This window comes from Condylura cristata, unplaced genomic scaffold (assembly GCF_000260355.1).
Source record: "Condylura cristata isolate star-nosed mole 26May11 unplaced genomic scaffold, ConCri1.0 scaffold00015, whole genome shotgun sequence".
NCBI lineage: Eukaryota > Metazoa > Chordata > Mammalia > Eulipotyphla > Talpidae > Condylura > Condylura cristata.
In genome coordinates this window covers 25545570-25566421 of record NW_004567116.1, presented here as the reverse complement: position 1 = coordinate 25566421, position 20852 = coordinate 25545570, and the positions used below count along the sequence as shown (strand labels likewise).

General features: G+C 47.1%; 1 protein-coding gene across 2 annotated transcripts in view; it reads left to right on the top strand.

Annotated features, from left to right (window-relative positions):
- The window catches only part of NAV2 (neuron navigator 2), a 358500-nt gene that overhangs the window by 290617 nt on the left and 47031 nt on the right, over positions 1-20852 (top strand). For both annotated transcript variants that reach the window (XM_004682985.2, XM_012725369.1), the window contains 8 exons: positions 1027-1165; positions 8996-9287; positions 9978-10680; positions 13595-14062; positions 14699-14764; positions 16174-16218; positions 18767-18927; positions 20535-20723. In XM_004682985.2, coding sequence (XP_004683042.1) covers positions 1027-1165; positions 8996-9287; positions 9978-10680; positions 13595-14062; positions 14699-14764; positions 16174-16218; positions 18767-18927; positions 20535-20723 — 2063 coding nt within the window. The remainder of the gene's footprint in view (positions 1-1026; positions 1166-8995; positions 9288-9977; positions 10681-13594; positions 14063-14698; positions 14765-16173; positions 16219-18766; positions 18928-20534; positions 20724-20852) is intronic.

Sequence of the window (20852 nt, the reverse complement as noted above, 5' to 3'; positions counted from 1 at the left end):
AAAAATGAAGTACCGGGCATAGTACCTGACTCATGATGTATAATTGCTGTCACTCAGCAGGCCGCTGCATATATTTGGAAGGTGTGACAGACCTTCACGTAGGTAATAGCTAGAAACTGTAAGAGTGTATAGAAGCAAATAGCAATGGTATGAAAGGATCATTTTTATGTTTAGAAACATCATTCTGGATGCTGTGGGGAGAATGGATTGGTAGGGAGCAGTGGATTCTAGGGAGCAGAGTCTGGTATATTGGCAGGAACTGAGGCAGAGTTGCTTGAACTGCATGATGGTGGCGGAGATTGGACATGGTTGGACATAATTTGCAGATAGAGCTGGGAACCCCAAATGAGCTGAAGTCTTTCTGGTGTGGGAGGTTATACTTGGCAGGAAGGAGAAAAGAGTCAAGAATCATGCTTGGAGAGTTGACTTGAGCCAAGAAAGGGGGGTTCTGAAAGGCTTCTGAATGGCCTTGAGGGTGCGGTTAGGAAAGAAGCACCTCCATTTGAAAAATATTCTGGGATAGTATTCTACTTTGAGCTTTCAATAGAGTTGAGAGGTTTCTGCTGACTTTTGTGCTGTCCCTCCCCTAAGCATTTCATTCCAGCAGTGGAGTACAGAGAATTCGTAGCTCTTCCTCCCATTCTGGCCCACAGGGGAGGATGGTACAGGTGCCTTTCTCCGTACCCCTCTAGTGTCCAGACCCGTTGCACCTATTCTGCTGCCAGGCCCGAGACGTAGCATTTGGCTTTTACAAAGTTCGAAGAGGAAGCTGAGGACGGGATAGGGAGAGGGATGTGTCTGAGCCACCTGTGCCCAGGGAAGCACCCACACTCTGGAGGAGGGTGGTGTCAGCCACCTCGCCTGGCTGGATGCACGCACCCTGAGATGAGTCATGTCAAAGGCAAAAGAGCTTTGTCTGGGGCGTTATGACACAAGGGACTCAGGACAGTACGCATTTGTCTGGGTTGTCGGCCAGGGCTGACATAGCATGAGGTCTTGGTGACCAGGGTGTGTTTGTCTTGGCAGCTGGGATGACAGCAGCTCCGTGAGCAGCGGGATCAGCGACACCATCGACAACCTCAGCACTGATGACATCAACACCAGCTCCTCCATCAGTTCCTATGCCAACACGCCTGCCTCCTCCCGAAAAAACCTGGATGTGCAGGTAAGGAACTCTGGGCCCTTCCAGGCTTCCAGAGGTAGTGAGCTGGAGATTGTTGGGGAAGGGACAACTTGGGGGGAACAGAATCCTCAGGTCAGTAGCCTTGAGCTTCCCATCAGTGCTCTCGCTTCCAGATTCTGGCCTCTACTCTAGGGAGAGAGGTTCAGACAGTGGGGTGCCAGAAACAGGAGTGGGGGACAAATGTTGACAACCCTGAATCAGAAGGCCCAGAATGTCCTGACCAGAGGTTGGGAACCATCAAGCTGGGCACCTCTTGTGCCCCACAGTACTTCAGTCTCCCCCATCAGTGGTTTCAGTTTCCACAGGCTCAGCTATCAGAACCCAGCTGAGGCCCAAAAATAATTCCTTGCGCTAAAGTGTTTTGAGAATGAGAAACCACATTCAAGTAATTTTTGTTAGAATTTATTGTTACAGTTGTATTATATTAAACTTGTTCATCTCTTACGGTGCCTGATTTATAAAGTCAACTTTATCATAGAGAGGAGAAGACAGTGTATACATAGAGTTAAGCATGATCCACTGTTTCAGGGGCCCACTGGAGGGTCTTGGAGTGTAGTCCCTGTGAGAAAGGGAAGGGGTCTATATTATCTTCCTTTAAGCCATATTCCATGTCAGATTTTTTTAATTGTGTTATTTGAAATGAAAGTGAACTTCCAGTTTCTCGGAAGACATTACTTCCTTGAGCCTCTAGTGACACCCAGGCCCCTGCTGCCTTCCAAACAGCAGCCTGACCCATGGCACTTGAGTGTTGCTTTAATACAGTAAGCCCTTACAGTTGCTGCCAAAGCAGCTTCATGAGCACACGTTCACAGTCCTTACACCACTCCTGAGTGGTTAGAGGGGTGGGCTCTGGTAAACCCACTGTACCAGTGGAAAAGTGGGGTGCCCAAGTTGGAACTGACCAGCACAAAGGCCGGTCAGGTATTGTGGCACCTGCATATGTGAACTGTAGTCCTTTTCCTCATGGATTCCTTCCTCAGGGGAGGTGGCTGCCTTGGGGTAACCCTACAGGGGCTGAAGGGACAGGAGGGAGAGACCTCGGGCGAGGGCAGATGGTTGCTGCCTCCTCCCTGCCTGCTCTCTTCACTTCCTCTCTTACTTACTTTTCTCTTGGTACAGACAGGAGCTGCTTAAGAATCTCTGATTTCAGAGGTGTCTTTTCCTTGCAGACTGGGCTAAATAAAGACTGGATCAAAGTGTGGCAGTAATTCTGCCCCACAGATGTGTAAACATTGGCTGGTAGAACACATTCACTACTGTTCTGGAATTGCCTTTGGCTTCTGAACTTTCACATTAGTCAGAATTTCTCATTATTATTAGGGAGTGAGAGTAGGTTGTAGTGATTGTTTTTTTTAAAGATTTATTTATTTGTGCATACAGAACTGGGGTACAGGCCAGAGGCTCAGGGGCGGTGAGAGGCTTCACCAGAGACAGAGTGGGGAACAGAACAGGCAGATCTACAAGGTACACTGCTGAGGGAAGCAGCGGGTGGGTCAGGAGAGGTCTGCCACGCCATGTGGTCACCTCCGGGGCAGGCGGGAATCGAACTCATGTGGAAGCGGCTTTAGATTCTCAATGCTGTGCTTTAACCTGCTGTGCCACCAGGGAGGGCCCGTAGTGATTGTTTAAAAAATAAATAAATAAAAACTACCCAAATGAATGAGAAACAGAGGTTTAGGGGTGACTGCCAATGACTGTTCTTGATCTGAAAGGTAGGTGTGTATGTTAATTTTCTAAAACTTACCTGGACAGTTCAGTCTATGAATGTGTTACCACAATTTAAAAAGTTATAAAAGGAAGAAAAACAAACCTAAGCCACACTGCCTGAGAGGTCACTGTTGAGTGAAATTATTGATTGAACACAAGTTAGAAACACCTAGCCGGGGCTGTCCCTGCCGCCTACCCAGGGAGCAAATGTCACAGTATCCACCAGCTTTCCTTTCTTGGTGGACATTCATTTTTTCCTTTTCCCATTCTGATTTCAAGATAATAGTAAAAACTAAGCTAAACTGCCCTTAGATTATAAGGTAGGGAATCAGAAGGTTTGGGGAGAGGTGGGGAGGGGGCCGGGTGGGACTGGATGGGAACCAGTAGCTCAATCGCATTCTCTTTTGCTTCTGTGTGAGGTGGGAGCAAGCAGGCTTGTTCCTAAGGTGCCACATGAGCCTAAGAACAAGACACTGTTTCAGAGCGTCTCCTGTCTTTTTTCACTTTCCACAAAGCTGGAGTTAGAATCTATTTTCCACATTGCTACAGAGCAAACATCTAGGATTCACCAACAGTCTCGTACCTGATACACTTGACTTTGTTAAGAGCCAGGCCCCCTCCTCTGATCAGCTCTTGGCTTTCCCTAGCAAATGTCACATCAGAAAAGGTTCACGAATCACAACCTGCTTGTCTTTTGCTTGAGATCAGAAAGTTCATTTCAAAGGATATGAATAAAGGGTTTAATAGTCACAGAGTTGACTTTTGCTATAAAAATACCCGAGTTTATGATTTGGTGATGGGAAGCCCATAGGGATTACAACTGAGATGGAAAAAAGGCACAAAATGATGTAAAAGTAACCTATTATATCAAAATTTAAAAAAAAAATACTGAGTTTAAAATATTTAACTAAAAATGGCAAAAGTAAATTTTGAATAAAATAAATGCAGGCTTACACCAGTAGTCACTAAGATTCCTATTGAGATGGCTTCTTTCAGTGGAATTTTAGTGGCGTCCTTTGTTCCTGTCCAGGGAGCATCTCCAAATATTTGAATCAGCATAACCCGCAGCTTCCTCCCCTCCTCCCCTTAGCGCTCGGGAATGCTAAGGGCCATTACTCTCTGAGCAGCAGCAGCAGCAGATGAGCACTGCCTTCTTCCCTGGGCTTGTTGAGGTTCCGTCACACTCTGGTTTTCCCTGGACAAACAGGCAGCCCGTTGGTCTGAGGCGAGAGGCAAGAAGAAACGACTTAGCACAGCCACAAAACAGCCAGGTAGAGGACAGTTTGCCTAGGCTGTCATTTTTGGGGCCACTGAGAAGCAGTTGAAGGGAAACCCATCTAAGGGGCTGGCAAGTTACTGTCCGGAAAGGCTAAAGAGAAGCCTCATTTGCTGCGGGAGAGAGGAGGAGCCGCCCGAGAGAGGAGCGGTCCCGGGAGGTGCCAGTGCCCGCTGTCTGTGAGTGCCTGCTCTTCTCAGGGATGCCAGGAGCACAGAGGCTGCCCTCCAAGAGCACCAGGGTCCAGCCCAGGGACTCCGCCCCCACTGCCTCTCGGCATCCTAGGCAGAGAATCTGCCAGCTGGCTCTCCTGACTTTCCACAGGAGAGAAGGCTGGGGGACCCACTGGACGGGTAGACCAGCGTGGGGTGTCAGGGAGAAGGTGTGAATTTTGAAGGCAGAATCGAGCATCTGTGACATCTTTGGATAAAGTAATCAAACTCGCCTCCTGGTACATCAGATCTCAGGACTTAGAACTGTCTTGAAGGGTGCGTGAGAGGGCGACACTGAACTTGATCAGAACGTGCACTCTCAGTGCCTAATGCTTACAAGTTGCTCAGTTAGCTAAGTCTTTCTGGCCTGATTTCTGCTGGCTTTCCTCCTTCCTCCATTCATGTCATGACTGTGTTCTTAATTTGTTTTGTTTGCTGCGTTGAAGCAATTCATTACATGTTGCAGCATTTTATTTGTAGTTCGATGAGTCAATTGCCAAGGACTTTAACAAATACATGTTTCTCCCCCCTCCCCCACTCCCCTATTCACCTCTCCATTCATTCCTTGGTTGTTTAATAGTTCTGGGTTCTGTGCACTCTCCATTCAGTAGAAGGTTCCTTGTTGCATGCTGATGTACAAGAAACATGCCAGAATACCTCTCATTTTCACAGCCGTTGACATTTTATCATAACATAAAAAGACAAAAAGATAATTTCTGTGTCAGCATATTGTTTACTACTGAGGAATCACGTTCTGAGTTCTGTATCCAGGGCTCCTGTTCTGTATGGCCTGGAGTAGCCTGGGGCTCCGTGCATGGTCTCTGGATGTTGGGCTAGAGTTTGACTGGGACGGGGGGTGGGGGGAGGGAAGAGGCAACTCTCTGCCCACCAGCAAGGTACTGTGACTTAAAATATTATGCAGGTTACTTTTCTTCTTCACACCTACGTTTTCCTGGTCCATAAAATATGAATAATATGAGCTTAGAGGACTAGAGCTAATGCATGCACAGGGACATGGTTCCTGGCAGGTGAAATCCTGAGGACTATTCCTGGCTTTACTGGGGCTTGAACAGCAGTCAGTCTGGCACCCTGATCAGTAGAGTAATGGGCATGGAAAAGGCAATGCCATTGGTTTCTAGAGGCTTGTGGCCCAGTTGCAGGAAGGACAAGGATCCAGTTTACTTAAATGCAGATACAAAGAGCTGGGGATTTCCAGAAGTGGCAGAGCTGGTGATAAAGAGAGCCCTATTTATTGAGAACTTCCACATTTGGTTCACTGAGTCTACTATCAACCCTTTTTGATACAACACCCACCTGGCATCATCCCCTTCTTATGCATAGGTGACCATCTCAAAGAAGTTAAGCCACATACAACAAAGGTTTAGTAGCACCTGGCCACATCGTGCCAGGAGACCCCTCCTCAGTTCTCACCCTCTAGAAGTAAGAGTGAGAGCCCTCCCCTCGGCGTCCCTGGAGAGCCTCAGCCCTGCGTGGAGAGCTCTCTGGCCTTCTAGACCCTCTCCCTGCTTATATTTGGCAGTTTCTTATCTCACCTTTTGGGTGTTGAGAGAGTAAGTGAATTTCCAGCTATAGGTAACAGGGAAATCCTTCCATATAATTAGGAGCTAATAGAGATAGGATAACTGACAAAGGCTTGGAGAGCCAACTGGGAGGGTGAAAACTCCATCTCCTCCCCTGGCAACCTTCTGTTGTGTTGTGAGCTCTGGGATAGGGGGAATGGGACCGTATATCTTTTGTTTTCTAGAGATGCCATTACCTGATCTGGCACTAGCTTGATAGGAGTGTTTGCTAATGAGATGTAAACTCACAGGCAATAGTGTCCCAAGGCAGATGCCCACTGTGTGGAGGAGTAAAAGAGAGGGGGTGGGGAGATGGTTCATGATCATTCTTTCTAGAGAGGGATTGAAGCCTGGACATGGGCCTCGATCATGGGCTCTCTTTGCTTCGGTGAATCAGTGTTCTGGGAGCCCCACTCAGAGGCTAGGTTGGAGCTGTCCCAGGATTGAAGTGGGGCACAACCACCAGCCATTGTGGAAGAAAAATCTGCTGGGTGTAGGTGTCATGCTAGATATTCCTGGGAATGCAGAAATCTCCCTTGTCCTTATTCTCCAGGCAGGTATAGTGGCATAGTGGTTAATAATGTGGTCTCCAAACTCTGACTCCCAGGAGTCCTTGTATCTCTATTCCTCATTGTGTGATCTCAGACAGTTTTCTTTTCCACTCTGTGCCTCTATTTTCTCATACACTTGAGAATATGAACTGCAACTTTCTCGCAGATTTCTGGTAAGGATTAAATGATACATGTAAAGCTTTTTAGCTCAGTGCCTAGCCCATAGTAAATATTCAATAAATTTTACTTCTTATTGCTACTACTAGTACATCCACTGAAGTTTGGTTGGGAGAAATAAGATACAAGAGTATTAATATCTCATGCAGTAACTCAGGGTGCAGTATGTATGAATTTTTATTACCTATTAGAATGTGTTAGAATGTACTTGCACATAAACTGCACAAGGTTGGTGATTTGTACAGATGATCCATGACTTACGGTGGGTCAGTGCAAAGTAATAAGCCAATTTAGACTGACACCAGATAGGTGCGTTAAATACAGTTGCAATTTCAAATAGGTTTGTTGAGACATAACCTGTGTTAAGTCCAGGGAAGTCTGTATTCATTGTTGTTTGTGGTGGTATTCTCAGTACCTGGAATTTAGTTAACATCCAGTAAATATCTGTTGAGTCAATGATGACAAAGCCAAGCTCTTTCCTATCTCAGGGTCTTTGCACATGTTCTTCCCTTTGCCTGACATGCTGTTCCCTAAATTTTTCTTCTCTTAAGTCTCTTCTTATGCTGTGGAACACTTCTTCAAAAGTACCTCATCATGGACCCACCCATATCCTAATCCAAATTGTGTCATTGACTGTTTTCTCTCTCGGACTTCAAGTTCTTTTCCTTACACTACCTTTTATAAGCCGCAGTTGCACCTCTATGTATGTTTATCCGATCTCTGCCTCTTTCACAGGAGTGCAAGTTGCAGCAGCACCCAGGACATGAGGGGTGGGAATGGGTCTTATCCATCGATCTCAGACCCTCTGTGGGGCCAGGCAAGCAGCAGCATCGAGTAAATCCTGGCGGAATGAGCGTGTTTAGAGGGAGCACAGAGCGGGCAGATGGGACAGGGGTGGGTGTTGCTAGTCTCCATTCATCTGTAAAACTGAGAGGAAGATACTACTTGCCCTCCTTGACCAGTGATCAGGGTAAATAAGATCAGTGCTTGAAAAACACGTGTTCGTTTATTTACTCATTCACACACGGAGCCTGCTCTGATTGCGCTCCAGCAATGTGCCCAGATGGGAGGGGGCCTCAGGGATTTTCACCACATCTGAGTGATGAGCTTCCCACGGCTGGGAGTGTTTTCTCTTCAAATCCCTGGTGCCAGTACCTCCCAGGACTCATTAAGTATTTGAGGAGTGACCCAGCAACAAAGGCACCCATAGGTGGCTGAAATGGACGCGTGGAATTCAGGAAGGGTGAGGGATTTGAGGTAGTGAGAGAAGCCGAGGCGGTGACAGAGAGGCGATGAAACTTAGGCTGCTTTTTTATACTTAGCTATTGTTCCACTTGGCCAGTGTGCTTTGTGGAGAGGGTGTTTATACAGTTCTCAGAGGACAAGCACTCGGTGGCTTCTTGCAGGCGTTCTTTATTTCCTACCTTGCAGTGCCCACTTTTGGTAATAAAGCACAGTTAGTATAAGACTGATATCTAAGTGTAAGCCCTTAAAAGTGTCACTGAATTCTTTCCCCTGTTTACCATATAGCTTCTCTCTGGTGGCATCTCCTCAGACTGACCCCACCTCTGAAGGAGACCCCCAAAAGCATCCTGGTTAGCTTTATGCCTTGTAAGTGGAGCAAATCATTAACATCACGCTCTGTCCCCTCCCCAGTTCCATGGCCAGCAGGTCAGGGCTCTTCCAAAGAAAGCTGGCTAATTATATCCCGTGTCTGAACAGATTCCCACAAGAGGAGCAAAGGAGCGACGTACAAATGGAGCTGGGGAGGGGCAGGCACCGCCAGCTTTTAGCATGGGGGGAAGTGGCTTTTGAGGATTTGTTCTCTCAGCCCCCCTCTCCCTGATTCAAGTGGAACTAGCAGCTGCCCTCGCTTGCTTGTTCGCTTGGTGTGTGAGGCTGTGGCGCTGTGCTAGATCCAAAGATTTTGCAGTCAGAGGAGTGATAGGAAGCCTCAGCACAAAGGGAAACAGGCCAGGAGGCTGGATGCTGGCTAGGGATCAGGCCGCTGAAGTTGGAGGAGGCTTGTGGCCAAGTGGCAGAGCTGGTGGCTGAATTCTTGCCACATCCCATCTGCTTGCTGCTTCTCCTTCCCCTTCGCCTTGACCCCATTGACTCTCCTCTCTCAGTCCGTTCTAGGACATAACTCTGTTCTTTACCTCCCTTACTCCCTCCCCCCTCCAAGTCAGGCTTTGTAGGGAGACAGCCAGAGTACAAAGGCCTAGGCATTCTGTGTTATTTTTCCCTAGGGTGAAGGGCTCCCTAACCCGGCACTGGGGGAGGACTAAAATTCATGGTCTCATCCACAGACGGACGCCGAGAAGCACTCGCAGGTGGAGAGAAGCTCCCTGTGGTCTGGTGATGATGTCAAGAAGTCAGACGGAGGCTCAGACAGCGGCATAAAGATGGAGCCAGGGTCTAAGTGGAGGCGGAATCCCTCTGACGTGTCTGACGAGTCTGACAAGAGCACTTCAGGCAAGAAGAACTCTGTCATCTCGCAGACAGGCTCCTGGCGAAGAGGCATGACAGCGCAGGTGGGCATCACTGTGCCAAGGACGAAGCCAGCCACCCCCGCAGGCACGTTGAAGACCCCCGGAACCGGTGAGTCAGACCTGCTGTCCCGAATGCACAGCTGTCAGTTGGGAAACCAAAACCGGAGTCACTCCAGCAAGGACTTGATGTTGTTTTTAAGGCCCCAAAAATACTGGGGTATTTCCTCTTCAGGTTTAGACTGTGCTGGGGCCAGCTTTTGTCGTGGACACTTGTACACGTGTGAGTTTCTTGAACTCTGAAGACGTTTCATCTGCTAGGGAGGATTGAGATTGGTTTGATCATGTGCTGGGGAAGAGCTAATATGCCCAATGCACGTACTGGCAAGGGCACATGTTTCTGAACTAGTTGAGTTGATGTTGTCCTTGATTGGAAATAAGGACAATCTCTGCAGGGAGGGAGGTAGGGGTTGCCCCTCGAGATGTTAGGGGCAACTTTTTAATGGACAAAGAAGGAAAGGTCTGTAAAAGGCAAGAACTCTTTACCAGATGTATCAGTGATTGACTGGCTTTCCTATACTCTGGGTAAATTTAGACTACTTTGCAACTGCATAAAATCATTGACATCACCTAAAAGGCTAATTATCTTTATAAAGAGCTCTTTTCTCAGCCTCCCCTGGGCACTGCTTTCCCCAAGGACAAACTGAGTCTGTTCTTTGGAGGAAGGGAGAATTTTAAACAGATTGAGCTGGATGAGCTGGCTTCTTGGTCTGCAGGCTAACTTTGCTTATTTTTCTCTAAGGAAAAACAGATGATGCAAAGGTATCTGAGAAGGGAAGGCTGTCTCCCAAAGCCTCTCAGGTGAAGCGCTCTCCATCCGATGCTGGCCGCAGCAGTGGTGATGAATCCAAAAAAGCCCTTCCCAGCAGCTCCAGGGCGCCTACCGCTAATGCCAACAGCTTTGGGTTCAAGAAGCAGAGCGGCTCGGCCGCTGGTCTGGCCATGATCACAGTCAGCGGGGCCACTGTCACCAGCAGATCAGCCACTCTAGGCAAAATCCCAAAGTCGTCTGCACTTGTCAGTCGGTCTGCTGGTCGGAAGACGAGCATGGATGGGGTTCAGAATCAGGATGATGGCTACCTGTCTCTCAGCTCCCGGACAAACTTACAGTACCGGAGTTTGCCAAGGCCCAGTAAGTCCACCAGCCGGAATGGAGCTGGGAACAGGTCTAGTACCAGCAGCATAGATTCCAACATCAGCAGTAAGTCAGCAGGCCTGCCGGTGCCCAAGCTGAGGGAGCCTTCCAAAGCGGCCCTCGGTAGCTCTCTCCCAGGTCTGGTCAACCAGACAGATAAGGAGAAAGGCATCTCGTCGGACAATGAAAGCGTGGCTTCTTGTAACTCAGTGAAAGTGAATCCTGCAGCCCAGCCTGTGTCCAGTACTGCTCAGACCACTCTCCAGCCAGGGGCTAAGTACCCTGACGTGGCCTCTCCCACGCTGCGCAGGTAAGCAGGTCCATCATGCTACGTGAGACTGGAATACATGGAATGGCATCCTGGATTAATATTTTCTTGTTTCTTAGCTCAGGTGGCCTCTGTTTTTCTCTGCCTTAGTTCTAGAATAAATCTTTAGTCAGCTCCTGCTAGCAATTTTGCAGTCCACTGCTTATTTTTCCATGTTGGGATGAGGAACAAAAACCTCTGGAATCAATCACTCTGAGCCCACCTTAATATTACCATATAACCTTTCCTAACAATTCTGCCTCAGTGAAATGAGGATAATGATACTTATTGGAAAGCACCAGTGAAGGTTAATCTGTAACTACATCTGGCCCATAGTAAGTCCTTAATAAAAGTTAGCTACCATCCAATATCATGTCAATTCTGTGACCAAGATTCTTCATGTTTATGTCAGTGATCTTGGCCAGAGTTTTTGTTTTTTTTTTTTTGTTTGTTTGTTTGTTTTTTTTCCAAATAGCTGAGTATCCCTGACTTACTTTTTATTCTGCATGCATTATTCCAAATTAGCCTCTGAAATTTTAGCTTCCTTAAAAAAAGAGAAAACTTTAACACATTAGTGTTTCTGAAGAAAAAAGAGGAATTGATGTCTTCTTACCTTTAAAAGGTATTTTCTAGCATCCCCAAGCTGGATGGAAATTTTTAATGGGCAAATATTAGTATTCACTATTTTTAAAATTTCTTTTCAATTTATATAACTTTCGCTGTTTTGCTTCGTATTATCACATAATGTCTCATAATATCCATCAACTCCATGGGAATGTCCTCCAGTTGGAATGAATAGCTCATCTGCAAATGTCTTGCTATAGGAAAGAGTAAGTCGCAAGGGTGGAAAATTGAGGAGTGAAAAAATAAAAATGATGTGCACACAGACATATTTGGGGATGAAAAGGAATGTTTGAAAAAACTTCAGAACATCATTCCTCATGAAAGGTATAATGAAGCAGTTGCTGTTCTTTGCCTAGACTTGATTATTAGAATTTCAGTAATGATTATTTCAGGGAAAGGTCTTATTGGGCTACTCTTTGTTGTTTTAACAATTTGCCTTGTAAGTGAACATTTTCTCTGCTTCTTACCTCAAGTATTATGTAATATGCACTCCTTGGTATTATAGATTTCCTTTAGTAACTACAAAGGCATTTTACTAGACCCTTAGGCTAATGAATGGAATAGTTGAAAATGCATGCAGCTTCTAGGCTCTCTGTTGAGCACCCTTCAGCCAATTCCTGGTAATTGCATTTTTCCTAAATCACTGAGGTATTCTCAATTTTCCTTTTTTTTTTTTTTAAAGATTTATTTATTTATCATACAAGAACTGGGCTACAGGCCAGAGGTATGGGGGTGAAAGGATTCACCAGAGACAGAGTGGGGAGCAGAACAGGTAAATCTACTGAAACACACTGCTGAAGGGAGCAGCAGGCAAGACAGGAAGGTCTGCCACGCCATGTGGGTCACCTCCCTTGCTGGGGATCCAACTTGTGCTGCAGTGGCTGCAGACAGCTTCATAGTGCTGTGCTTTAACCTGCTTCACCACCAGGGAGGGCCTGGTGTTCTCAATTTTCTTGTGTATTAGTTTGGAGAAGAGAAATCTTAGATGAAGTGAGACAGCTCTCTTTGATTTGAAGGACTAGCAGAAAAACTTTTTATGTGCATCCAGATTAGTAAAAAAATCTAAAAGTCAGAAGAAGATAGATTGGATTTTTATTTTCTAACAATTGGAAGTGTTAGGCAATGGAGCCAGTTTCCAGTTGAAGTAGTGAGGTCCTTGTCACTGGAAGTATGCAAGTATTTTTTTTAATTGCAAAATTAAAGTATGCAAGTATTTAAAGCCAAGATTCTACAGTAGGATATTTCAGTTTTTGAATGTCACTAGGCAAAAAGTGTTTCTTATCTGCTACCAGATATTCCAGGGCAGATTGGTTATGTGTGTATTTGTTTCTACAATATTACGACATATAAGGACTGTTTAGAGATATCAGTTGCATACCATTCTGAGTAGCTGATGAACGGCAGCCTGCAGCAGTAGTTTCATCACTTTTCAGGGGTACCTATTCTGCAAGGATATTAGTGGAGGGAGTCACCTACATTAATAGAGCCTGTCACACCCCCTGACTTTAAGACAATTCTGCCATCCTACCAGAGAGCACTCTACCAACAGAATAGAGTCATCTGTGCCATTCTCTATTTTGATGGCCCATTTTTGGTCATGAGCAAGGGGACATGACATTTAGAATGACATTTCTGTGTCTCTGTCACAAACAGTTTCACGCCCTGTGTGTCTGGACTGACATCTGGTGGACCTAGCCAGATTTTGTGTGTATCTTCAGGTAGTCTTAGCTCTGGCGTCCTAAAAGACACATCTTTTAGCTTGAACTCTCCCTTGAGGATAAATCTGTGGAGATACTTTTTCCAGGTCCCATCCAGATCTAGATTCCCATTCTTGATTCTACATGTTGTACTGAGGGATCAAAGAAATCAGATTGCTTGGAGTTAGACTGTCATAAACGTGCCTGCTTTGTGCCTGGGGGTCATGAATACGAAGGTGATTAAGACAACTCTTCTCCTTCTCCATGTTTTCTGGGCCAGGGCTCTTTGCTAGTCAGTCTATTTATGGAAAGAAAGGGAAGCAGGATCTTGGACCAGCATGGATAGTTACTCTCTGGTTCAGATAGAGCCAGGGGTTCACAGCAGCCTGGAATTTGAAGCTGGGACCTTATGATAATCTGCATGCTGGCACACTGTGTAGCCAGCTTTCCTGAGGGAGTGCCGTTAGCTGTTTCAGGAGGCATGCTGTGTGTCCATCCCCAGAGAACCTCGGTACACCAGTTTCTGTGTCGCCCCTCCCCCACTTTAACAGCTTGGGCCCCCACTTTACCCCACAAAACCCTTTGTCTCTTCACAGACTCTTTGGTGGGAAACCTAGCAAGCAAATGCCCATCGCCACAGCTGAAAACATGAAAAACTCAGTGGTCATCTCCAATCCTCATGCCACCTTGACCCAGCAAGGTAACTTAGAGTCTCCCTCGGGCAGCGGCGTTCTGAGCAGCGGGAGCAGCAGCCCTCTCTACAGTAAGAATGTGGATATCAACCAGTCTCCTCTAGCCTCCAGCCCCAGCTCAGCCCACTCAGGTCCCTCCAACAGCCTCACCTGGGGCACCAACGCCAGCAGTTCCTCAGCAGTTAGCAAGGACGGCCCTGGCTTCCAGTCCGTCAGCAGCCTCCACACCAGCTGTGAGTCCATTGACATCTCCCTGAGCAGTGGAGGGGCACTGAGTCACAATTCCTCCACGGGCCTCCTTGCCTCCTCTAAGGACGACTCCCTGACGCCCTTTGTCAGAACCAACAGCGTGAAGACCACACTGTCGGAAAGGTTGGTGCTGTGCGCTTGATTAGTGGCCTTCACCTCTCAGAAAGACCCTTCCCAAGATTCCAAAGATCACGTAGGAACCCCCAAGGTTAACTGACCTGTGCCTGGAGGACTTCTTGTTAATCCCTGCCATCTTTCTGCGGGGAGCCAGTTTGGGATGGAATTAAACTTGGCTCTGCTTCCTGTTATCTTTTTTACTGTGGTTACTCTCAGGGCTTTGGAGCTGCAGGAAGATTCTAGTCCGATTCCACCTTTGAAACCCTTCCATTTTATTCTTTCTGTTCATCAACGGCTTTTTTCCCTCTCCCCTGGTCACTGTGAGGGCAGAGAAGGAAGTCGGCTATGGCCCTGGAGGGTAGGGCAAGATGCTTTTAGACAGCTGGGTCAGTTTGGCAGTCACCTGGCAGACACCTTCCTCCCCAGGGCTGCTGTCCAGAGGTAGGAAATGGAGAAAATAAGTGTCCTCGGGACTGTGCATTTCACTGCTGTAGGGGTGTGTCCAGTTCCTCTCCCTAGGGAAGCAAGCGAGGTTTGTCAGCAGCGAGAAGAGAACATGTCCTAATCGTTGTGTATAACAGCACCTCCCTTTCTTCCAACCTAATGTTCCTTCTCTTGTTTTCTACCTGCCTGGACTTCTAGCCCTCTCTCTTCCCCTGCCGCTAGCCCTAAGTTCTGCAGAAGTACTCTGCCCAGGACACAGGACAGGTAATGACCTTGTAGGCTGGGGACCCCGCCGAATCTCTAGTATCTCTGTCCATCTGTGTCAAGCCAGATGTTTTGTGTGAGGCTGTTGGCCTGAGGCTTCTGCTTGTGTTTGTGGCTCCAGTGTACTCTGTGACCCCACTACCCCGGCCCTGGACATGCCAGTGAGGTCCGTTTTGCTGTCCACTAAAGCCTGGGAGAGGTGGAGCTGGACTGGCCCCTCCCTTGCCCATTTGGGAAGGAACCTCCAGTCCTGCCACTTGAGCTGGGGCGGCAGAAGCCCTCACTTGCATGCCAGCCTTCCTGTGGCATGCTCCTGCTTCCTAGCTGCCCCCTTTCTGCACCCCCCACCCCCCAATTGAGTATTGCTCTACCACCCACCGTGCAGTTTGGCCCTCACCTCTGTCTCTCTGCTCCTCGTTTCCCACGCAGCTGGCTCTTCTTCCTCTCAGAATCCCATGCTGCTGTTTGGCTCATTATGTCTTGCAGGCTGTTGTGTTCTGTGTGCCCTTTTCCTGTAAAGATCACAGAAAAAAAAAATGGGGAGTGCTGAGGCTTTACCGACGAAGAGACTTGTTTGCCCCCAGCTGTCCTGTGGGTGGGCCTCAGAGATGGCTATTGACCTTAAATTTGTGGGGGAGCCATAGCTTGGCCAAACATAACAAGCTGATGTTGCTTCATGCTTGAAAAAAAAAAAAAAAAAAAAAAACCTTCGTCACCCCATCAGCAGCAAAATCTTCGTTTTTGTCAGACTCCCAGACCGAACCTTTGCACCCTTGTTCCTTGGCAATCTGAATGCCTTGACTTTATCAGCCAGCAAGTTGCAACATGCCCCAGCTGAGGCCCCAGGGCTCGGCTCCTCACCGTTCAGTGCAAGGGCTGCAGAAACTGCGAGGGACCTGGAATTCACTCGTTACAGATGAATTTCAAATATGCAGCCTGCTGGCCTCTTGAAACCCTCCACCGAGTCCCTTCTCTCACTTGAAGTCTTTGCCAGTGGCATTTGGGGGTGGACCTGAGTTAAGGGTGCCAGGAAGCTGGCATCTCTCTCTTCTGGAGAAGCAGTGGTGGTGTAGAGATGGGCGACCGGGCAGCAGAAAGCGCAGACTCTGCATGGAGGTGGGGCCACCCCTGAGTTTTACTCTGAACTTGTGGAAAAGGAGAAACAGTTGGGGTTAGGTGGCTCAGACCTCCTGGTGACTTGGGGTAACGTATGTACTGGTGTCAGCACCGGCCAAGGCTGGGATTTCTCTTGTCCCTGAATGTGTTGCATGTGCGGCTGAATGAGGGAGCCCTCTGGTGAAGTGCGTCTCTGCAGGTGTCTTTGCCTTCCTCAGCCTCTCCCTCTTCACCCTGCCTGCTTTTCTCTCTGCTGCGCTCAAGTTCTCATTTTTGTTTTGACTTTCCTACAGTGACCCGCACCTTGATAGGAACACTTTGCCTAAGAAAGGACTCAGGTATCTGTGTTTCCTTCTTGCATCTGTGCCACGTGGTGTGGCTTTGGGGTATGGCTGTGTGGCTCTCTCATGGCTGGTGGGGGTTCGGGCTGGACTGGGTTCCCGCTTTGGCCACCGCACAAGGACCTTTGGGACGTGGGGCTCCTCACACTTGCTCCTCATCTTTCTGTTTGTTGGCTTATTTGCTTGAGCAGAGGCTGTGCTTTTTCAGGCTGAATGTGGTAAAACCACCTCATGAAAAACACCCCAAGGCAAACCCAGGAGCAGTTACTGCTGCTTCTGGGCCCAGTGAGTCTAATTGCCGAGCTCTTCACCCTGACCATTCTGTCCACGGCTGTCTTCTGAGAGAAAGGATGTGACTCGTAGCATGTTGACTTGTCGGCCAGGATGAAAACAAAGGAGAGAAACATTTCCCCCAAATTTGAACCTTTGGTCCATAGAAAATTGTTAAAGCTATCTAAATTGTGCCTGTTGAAGTAGAATCAACAGTTGGGTCCTTTCCAGTGCCCAATAAGACGTGGATATGATCAGTTTTTGAACGAAAACGAGAAAAGACGGCCAGGGAGGAGTGTCCTTTCCTGCGCTCTAAGTCATGCTTGGGCTCATTTCTGGTGCTAGTCCTGGTAACACAAGATGCTAGAAGTCACAACTGCTTATGCCATCAACTTCACTTTGCCACCCAGAGGAACTTTCGAGCTTATGCCTGCCCATGATTGTCATGCCTGGTGGTGCAGCTGTTACGTGTCCTGCTCTCTAAGTACCTTGTCTCTGTAGCATCGGCTTCACCCTGCGCTAAAGCATTCAGTGCTTTTGCCAAAATATGGAACTTGGAATGAAATGTTTCGTTACTGTCGTGTATGTCTGTAGTTAATAACCTGTGGCTCTTGGGCTGCAACCATTTTGTACAGTAATGGGAGGTAGGTATCAAAGCTTCCTATCAATAGGAGCGCCTACGAAACTTCTAAGAATCTAAGAATAAAATTACTGAAACTTCCCTCAGCAGATGTCCTGTAGGAGAGAGTTCAGCTGGGTGACCTGTGAAGGGGGAATTGGCAGAGCCTGTAGTATTGAATAGTTTGTGTTATGCCTGGGGCGGCTGCTTGTCTGTATCCATCGTCAAGGCTTCTGTGGTGATGGCTCTTTTTTTTTTTTTAACACAGTAATTTTTAATGAATTTACTTAATTTATATTTTTTAAATGAATAATGTAATAGTTTATTTTTACATCATTTTGTGCATTTTTCCATCTCAGTTGTAATCCCCTTGGGCTTCCCATTCAGCAAATCACTCATGTGCCAGGGATGGTTCTTAATATGAGTGTGACTGTGATGCCCCACCATTGTCCCTAGGCAAAGCTACTGTCTCTAAATATTAACAATTCAAAATGCTGTTTGTATTTCAGAAGCAGACCTAGCCTATCAAAGTCATGAAGCTCTGACTTTTAAAAGAATTCAAGATAGGGATATGTGATAAGCTGTCTTTAAGCACCCAATGACTTAGAGGCTGACTGTCCATCCCATTATAATAAAAACATTCAGAAATCTTTTTGTTCCCTCTCATACTGACCCTCCCATCCATCATGCCTTCTGATACACACATCTGATACACCAACAACACCTTTTTTGAAACCAAAAGAAACCTTCTATTTTTATAGTCTGCCATCACCCCATGATTATCTGTTTATAATCCAAGGGTACTCTGACCACTTGGGCAGGCACTTAAGAAATTACAGTTGCTGCTGTGAGTATGAGAAGAGGGTGGATTTGGAAGTCAGACACAGGTGGGGTGATATCTGGGCTTGTGACTGGAGGCAGACCCGCCTCACCTTCCCTGAGCGTAAAATGGCGATAGCGGTATCGGCACTGCTGGTGGGTCTGAGGCGTCAGCACGATGTCCGTGAAGGCACCCAACTCACTGCAGACACTCAGCACATCATTACCAAATAAGTCAATTCAGAATAAATAACACACTTTCTGGAGACTCTTCCTTCCCTGTATGAAAGCAGTGATTTGGGGTTCCTTTTGTGAAGACTCGTTCTTGCTCAGTGAAGCAACTACTGTAAGCACTGATGTCCTCACACCCCCTTTCCCTGCCTGGCTTCTGAGATGCTGTGATTCATGGCCACCTATTTGTGCACTAGAACATGATGCCTCAAGTTATCTAATTAAAACATCCTCAGAGCTCTAGCAGCAGCTCGTTTTATTGCTTCTGTCCTGTCAAGGTGGGGGCTTTGACATGACACTGTCGTGAATCAACATGTTACAAATACGCCCAGTGACGGTTCTTTTGAGCTTTCACCAATCTTGCTCTCTTGATGGATTTCCCTCCAAAGTAAAAAGGCATTTTAATTTTCCCCAAAGGCAGCTAAGTAGCAAAAAAGGTTTTGAGAAACTTCATAAGTTGCAGGGTGTGGAGTGATCTAATTTTTTTTTTTTACATCATCTTTGGATGTATATTTTCTCTTCATATGTTTATCATCAGCCCCACAGAGTTGATGATTTCCACAAGTGTTGTTTGTAGCTAATCCCTGCTGTCCCCTGTCTGTCCAGGTATACTCCCACCTCCCAGCTTCGCCCACAAGAAGATGCAAAGGAATGGTTACGGTCTCACTCTGCGGGCGGCCTGCAGGACACCGCCGCCAATTCTCCTTTCTCCTCTGGTTCCAGTGTAACTTCTCCCTCAGGAACAAGATTCAACTTCTCCCAGCTTGGTGAGTTTCCTTTAGCTGTGTTGCTCTGCTCCATAGGATAGACATTATCTTATATTTTGAAAGAGACATGTGGCTCCATCATGCTCAGTATCTGATCGTCCCTCAGCAATATAGTTTATTTATAGGTGATTTGTAGCAAAAGAAACAGAGAACATAGAAAAGGTTTTGGTACTCTTTTCAGCAGTTTGCTTTAGCTGTTTGATCTAGATAGGCTCAGTGTACAGAGATGCGAGCCATTCTATTCTTGAGAAGCTTGTGTTCTATTTCTATTTGGTTATCCTCCCTGCTTTATTTCTTTTTTTTTTTTTTAAGATTGATTTATTTCTGCATACAAGCACTGGGGTACAGGTCAGAGGTGTGAGGGTGGGAGATTTCACCAGAGACAAAGTGGGAAGCAGAACAATCAGATCTACTGAAATATACTGCTGAGGGAACAGTGGGGTGGGTCATGCTATGTGGGTCACGTCCCTGGCTGGGATCAAACCCGTGCCACAGTGGCTGCGGAGTGCTTCATAGTGCTGCGCCTCAACCTGTTGCACCACCAGGGAAGGCCCCTCCCTGCTTTATTAAGCAGGAAATAAAAATCAGGTTTTAATCAGAGAAGTATTCTTGGAAATGCCTACTACTGACATAGTGGGGAAAGGGAAAGAACTTGTACACTTCTGGCTGACTTGTCAGTGAGTGCCTTTTTAAAGAGACAAACACACCTACACAAACTTGTAAATGGGGTAAAAGAGAACAGTCAAAAGTTACGTATGAAACCATGCAAGAACAGAATGTGATCAGATAGCCAGTGTTCTATACAGTTGTAAACAGGCAAGATCAGTCCTGGCTGGAATTATGGGGGAGTTTACATACAGGCGGCAGGGTGGGAGCTGAGCCTTGGAGACGAATAAGAGGAGACATAATCTTTCCAGTCTCCTATTGCTCTTCAGAGAGGTAGCCCTTTCTGAATATGGCGAAAATAAACTAAGGGTCTTAAAAGACAGGTGTGGTTTGTAACTGAGTAAGACTTGACTCTTCATGTTCAATTAACCAAGTAGCTATTTGTGAAAATTGTACATTACTACGATTTTAATAAGACACCCAGTTTTGACTGAAGTCGTGAGCCTGTCCCCCTGCACTGATCCGCTCGAAGCCTCCAATATGAAATGCTTCCCATCTGCAGCCATGAGGCCAGTGTTCACAGTGTTCTTTCCCAGCCGTAACTCTTTGAGGCAAGAGTTTCTTGTCATGCACAAATGCTTCCCATCTGATCAAAAGCCCGGTTGAACTATTTTGGGCTTTTGGCTTTAGAGAGAATTGTTCCAGATGAGCCTGGGGAGTAATTAGCTCATCATGCCTGGAAGGTGACACTAGCTTGTCTGAACGTGCCAAGTTGCAAAGCTGAGGCCCAGAGCCTTGCTTTGGAACTGACCCACCTTTCGTTCCTTATTTTTAGCTCTAAATGTAGAACTCAAATGCTGATGTGACTACCTTGGAGAAGATAGACAAGGGAGAGAAGTTGGCAGGGATGGATATGGCTGATGACAAGCCGTCACCTCTTTGTCCCCATCCAGGATTTGACGTGAATTTCCAACCTTCTGATTCTGTTGCTTTCATTGCAGCGAGCCCCACCACTGTCACCCAAATGAGCTTGTCCAACCCGACCATGCTGAGGACGCACAGCCTCTCCAACGCCGATGGGCAGTATGACCCATACACCGACAGCCGCTTCCGGAACAGTTCCATGTCCCTGGATGAGAAGAGCAGGACCATGAGCCGTTCGGGCTCATTCCGGGATGGGTTTGAAGAAGGTAAGAAGGAGACACAGCGTCTCTCGGTTACATGGTGTGGTTAACGGTCCTCGATGCCAGGTTTACTCTGCTGACCTCAGAAGCCCACCTGCAAGTGCTTGCAGCTCTCCCACTTCCTTGGGCATCAGG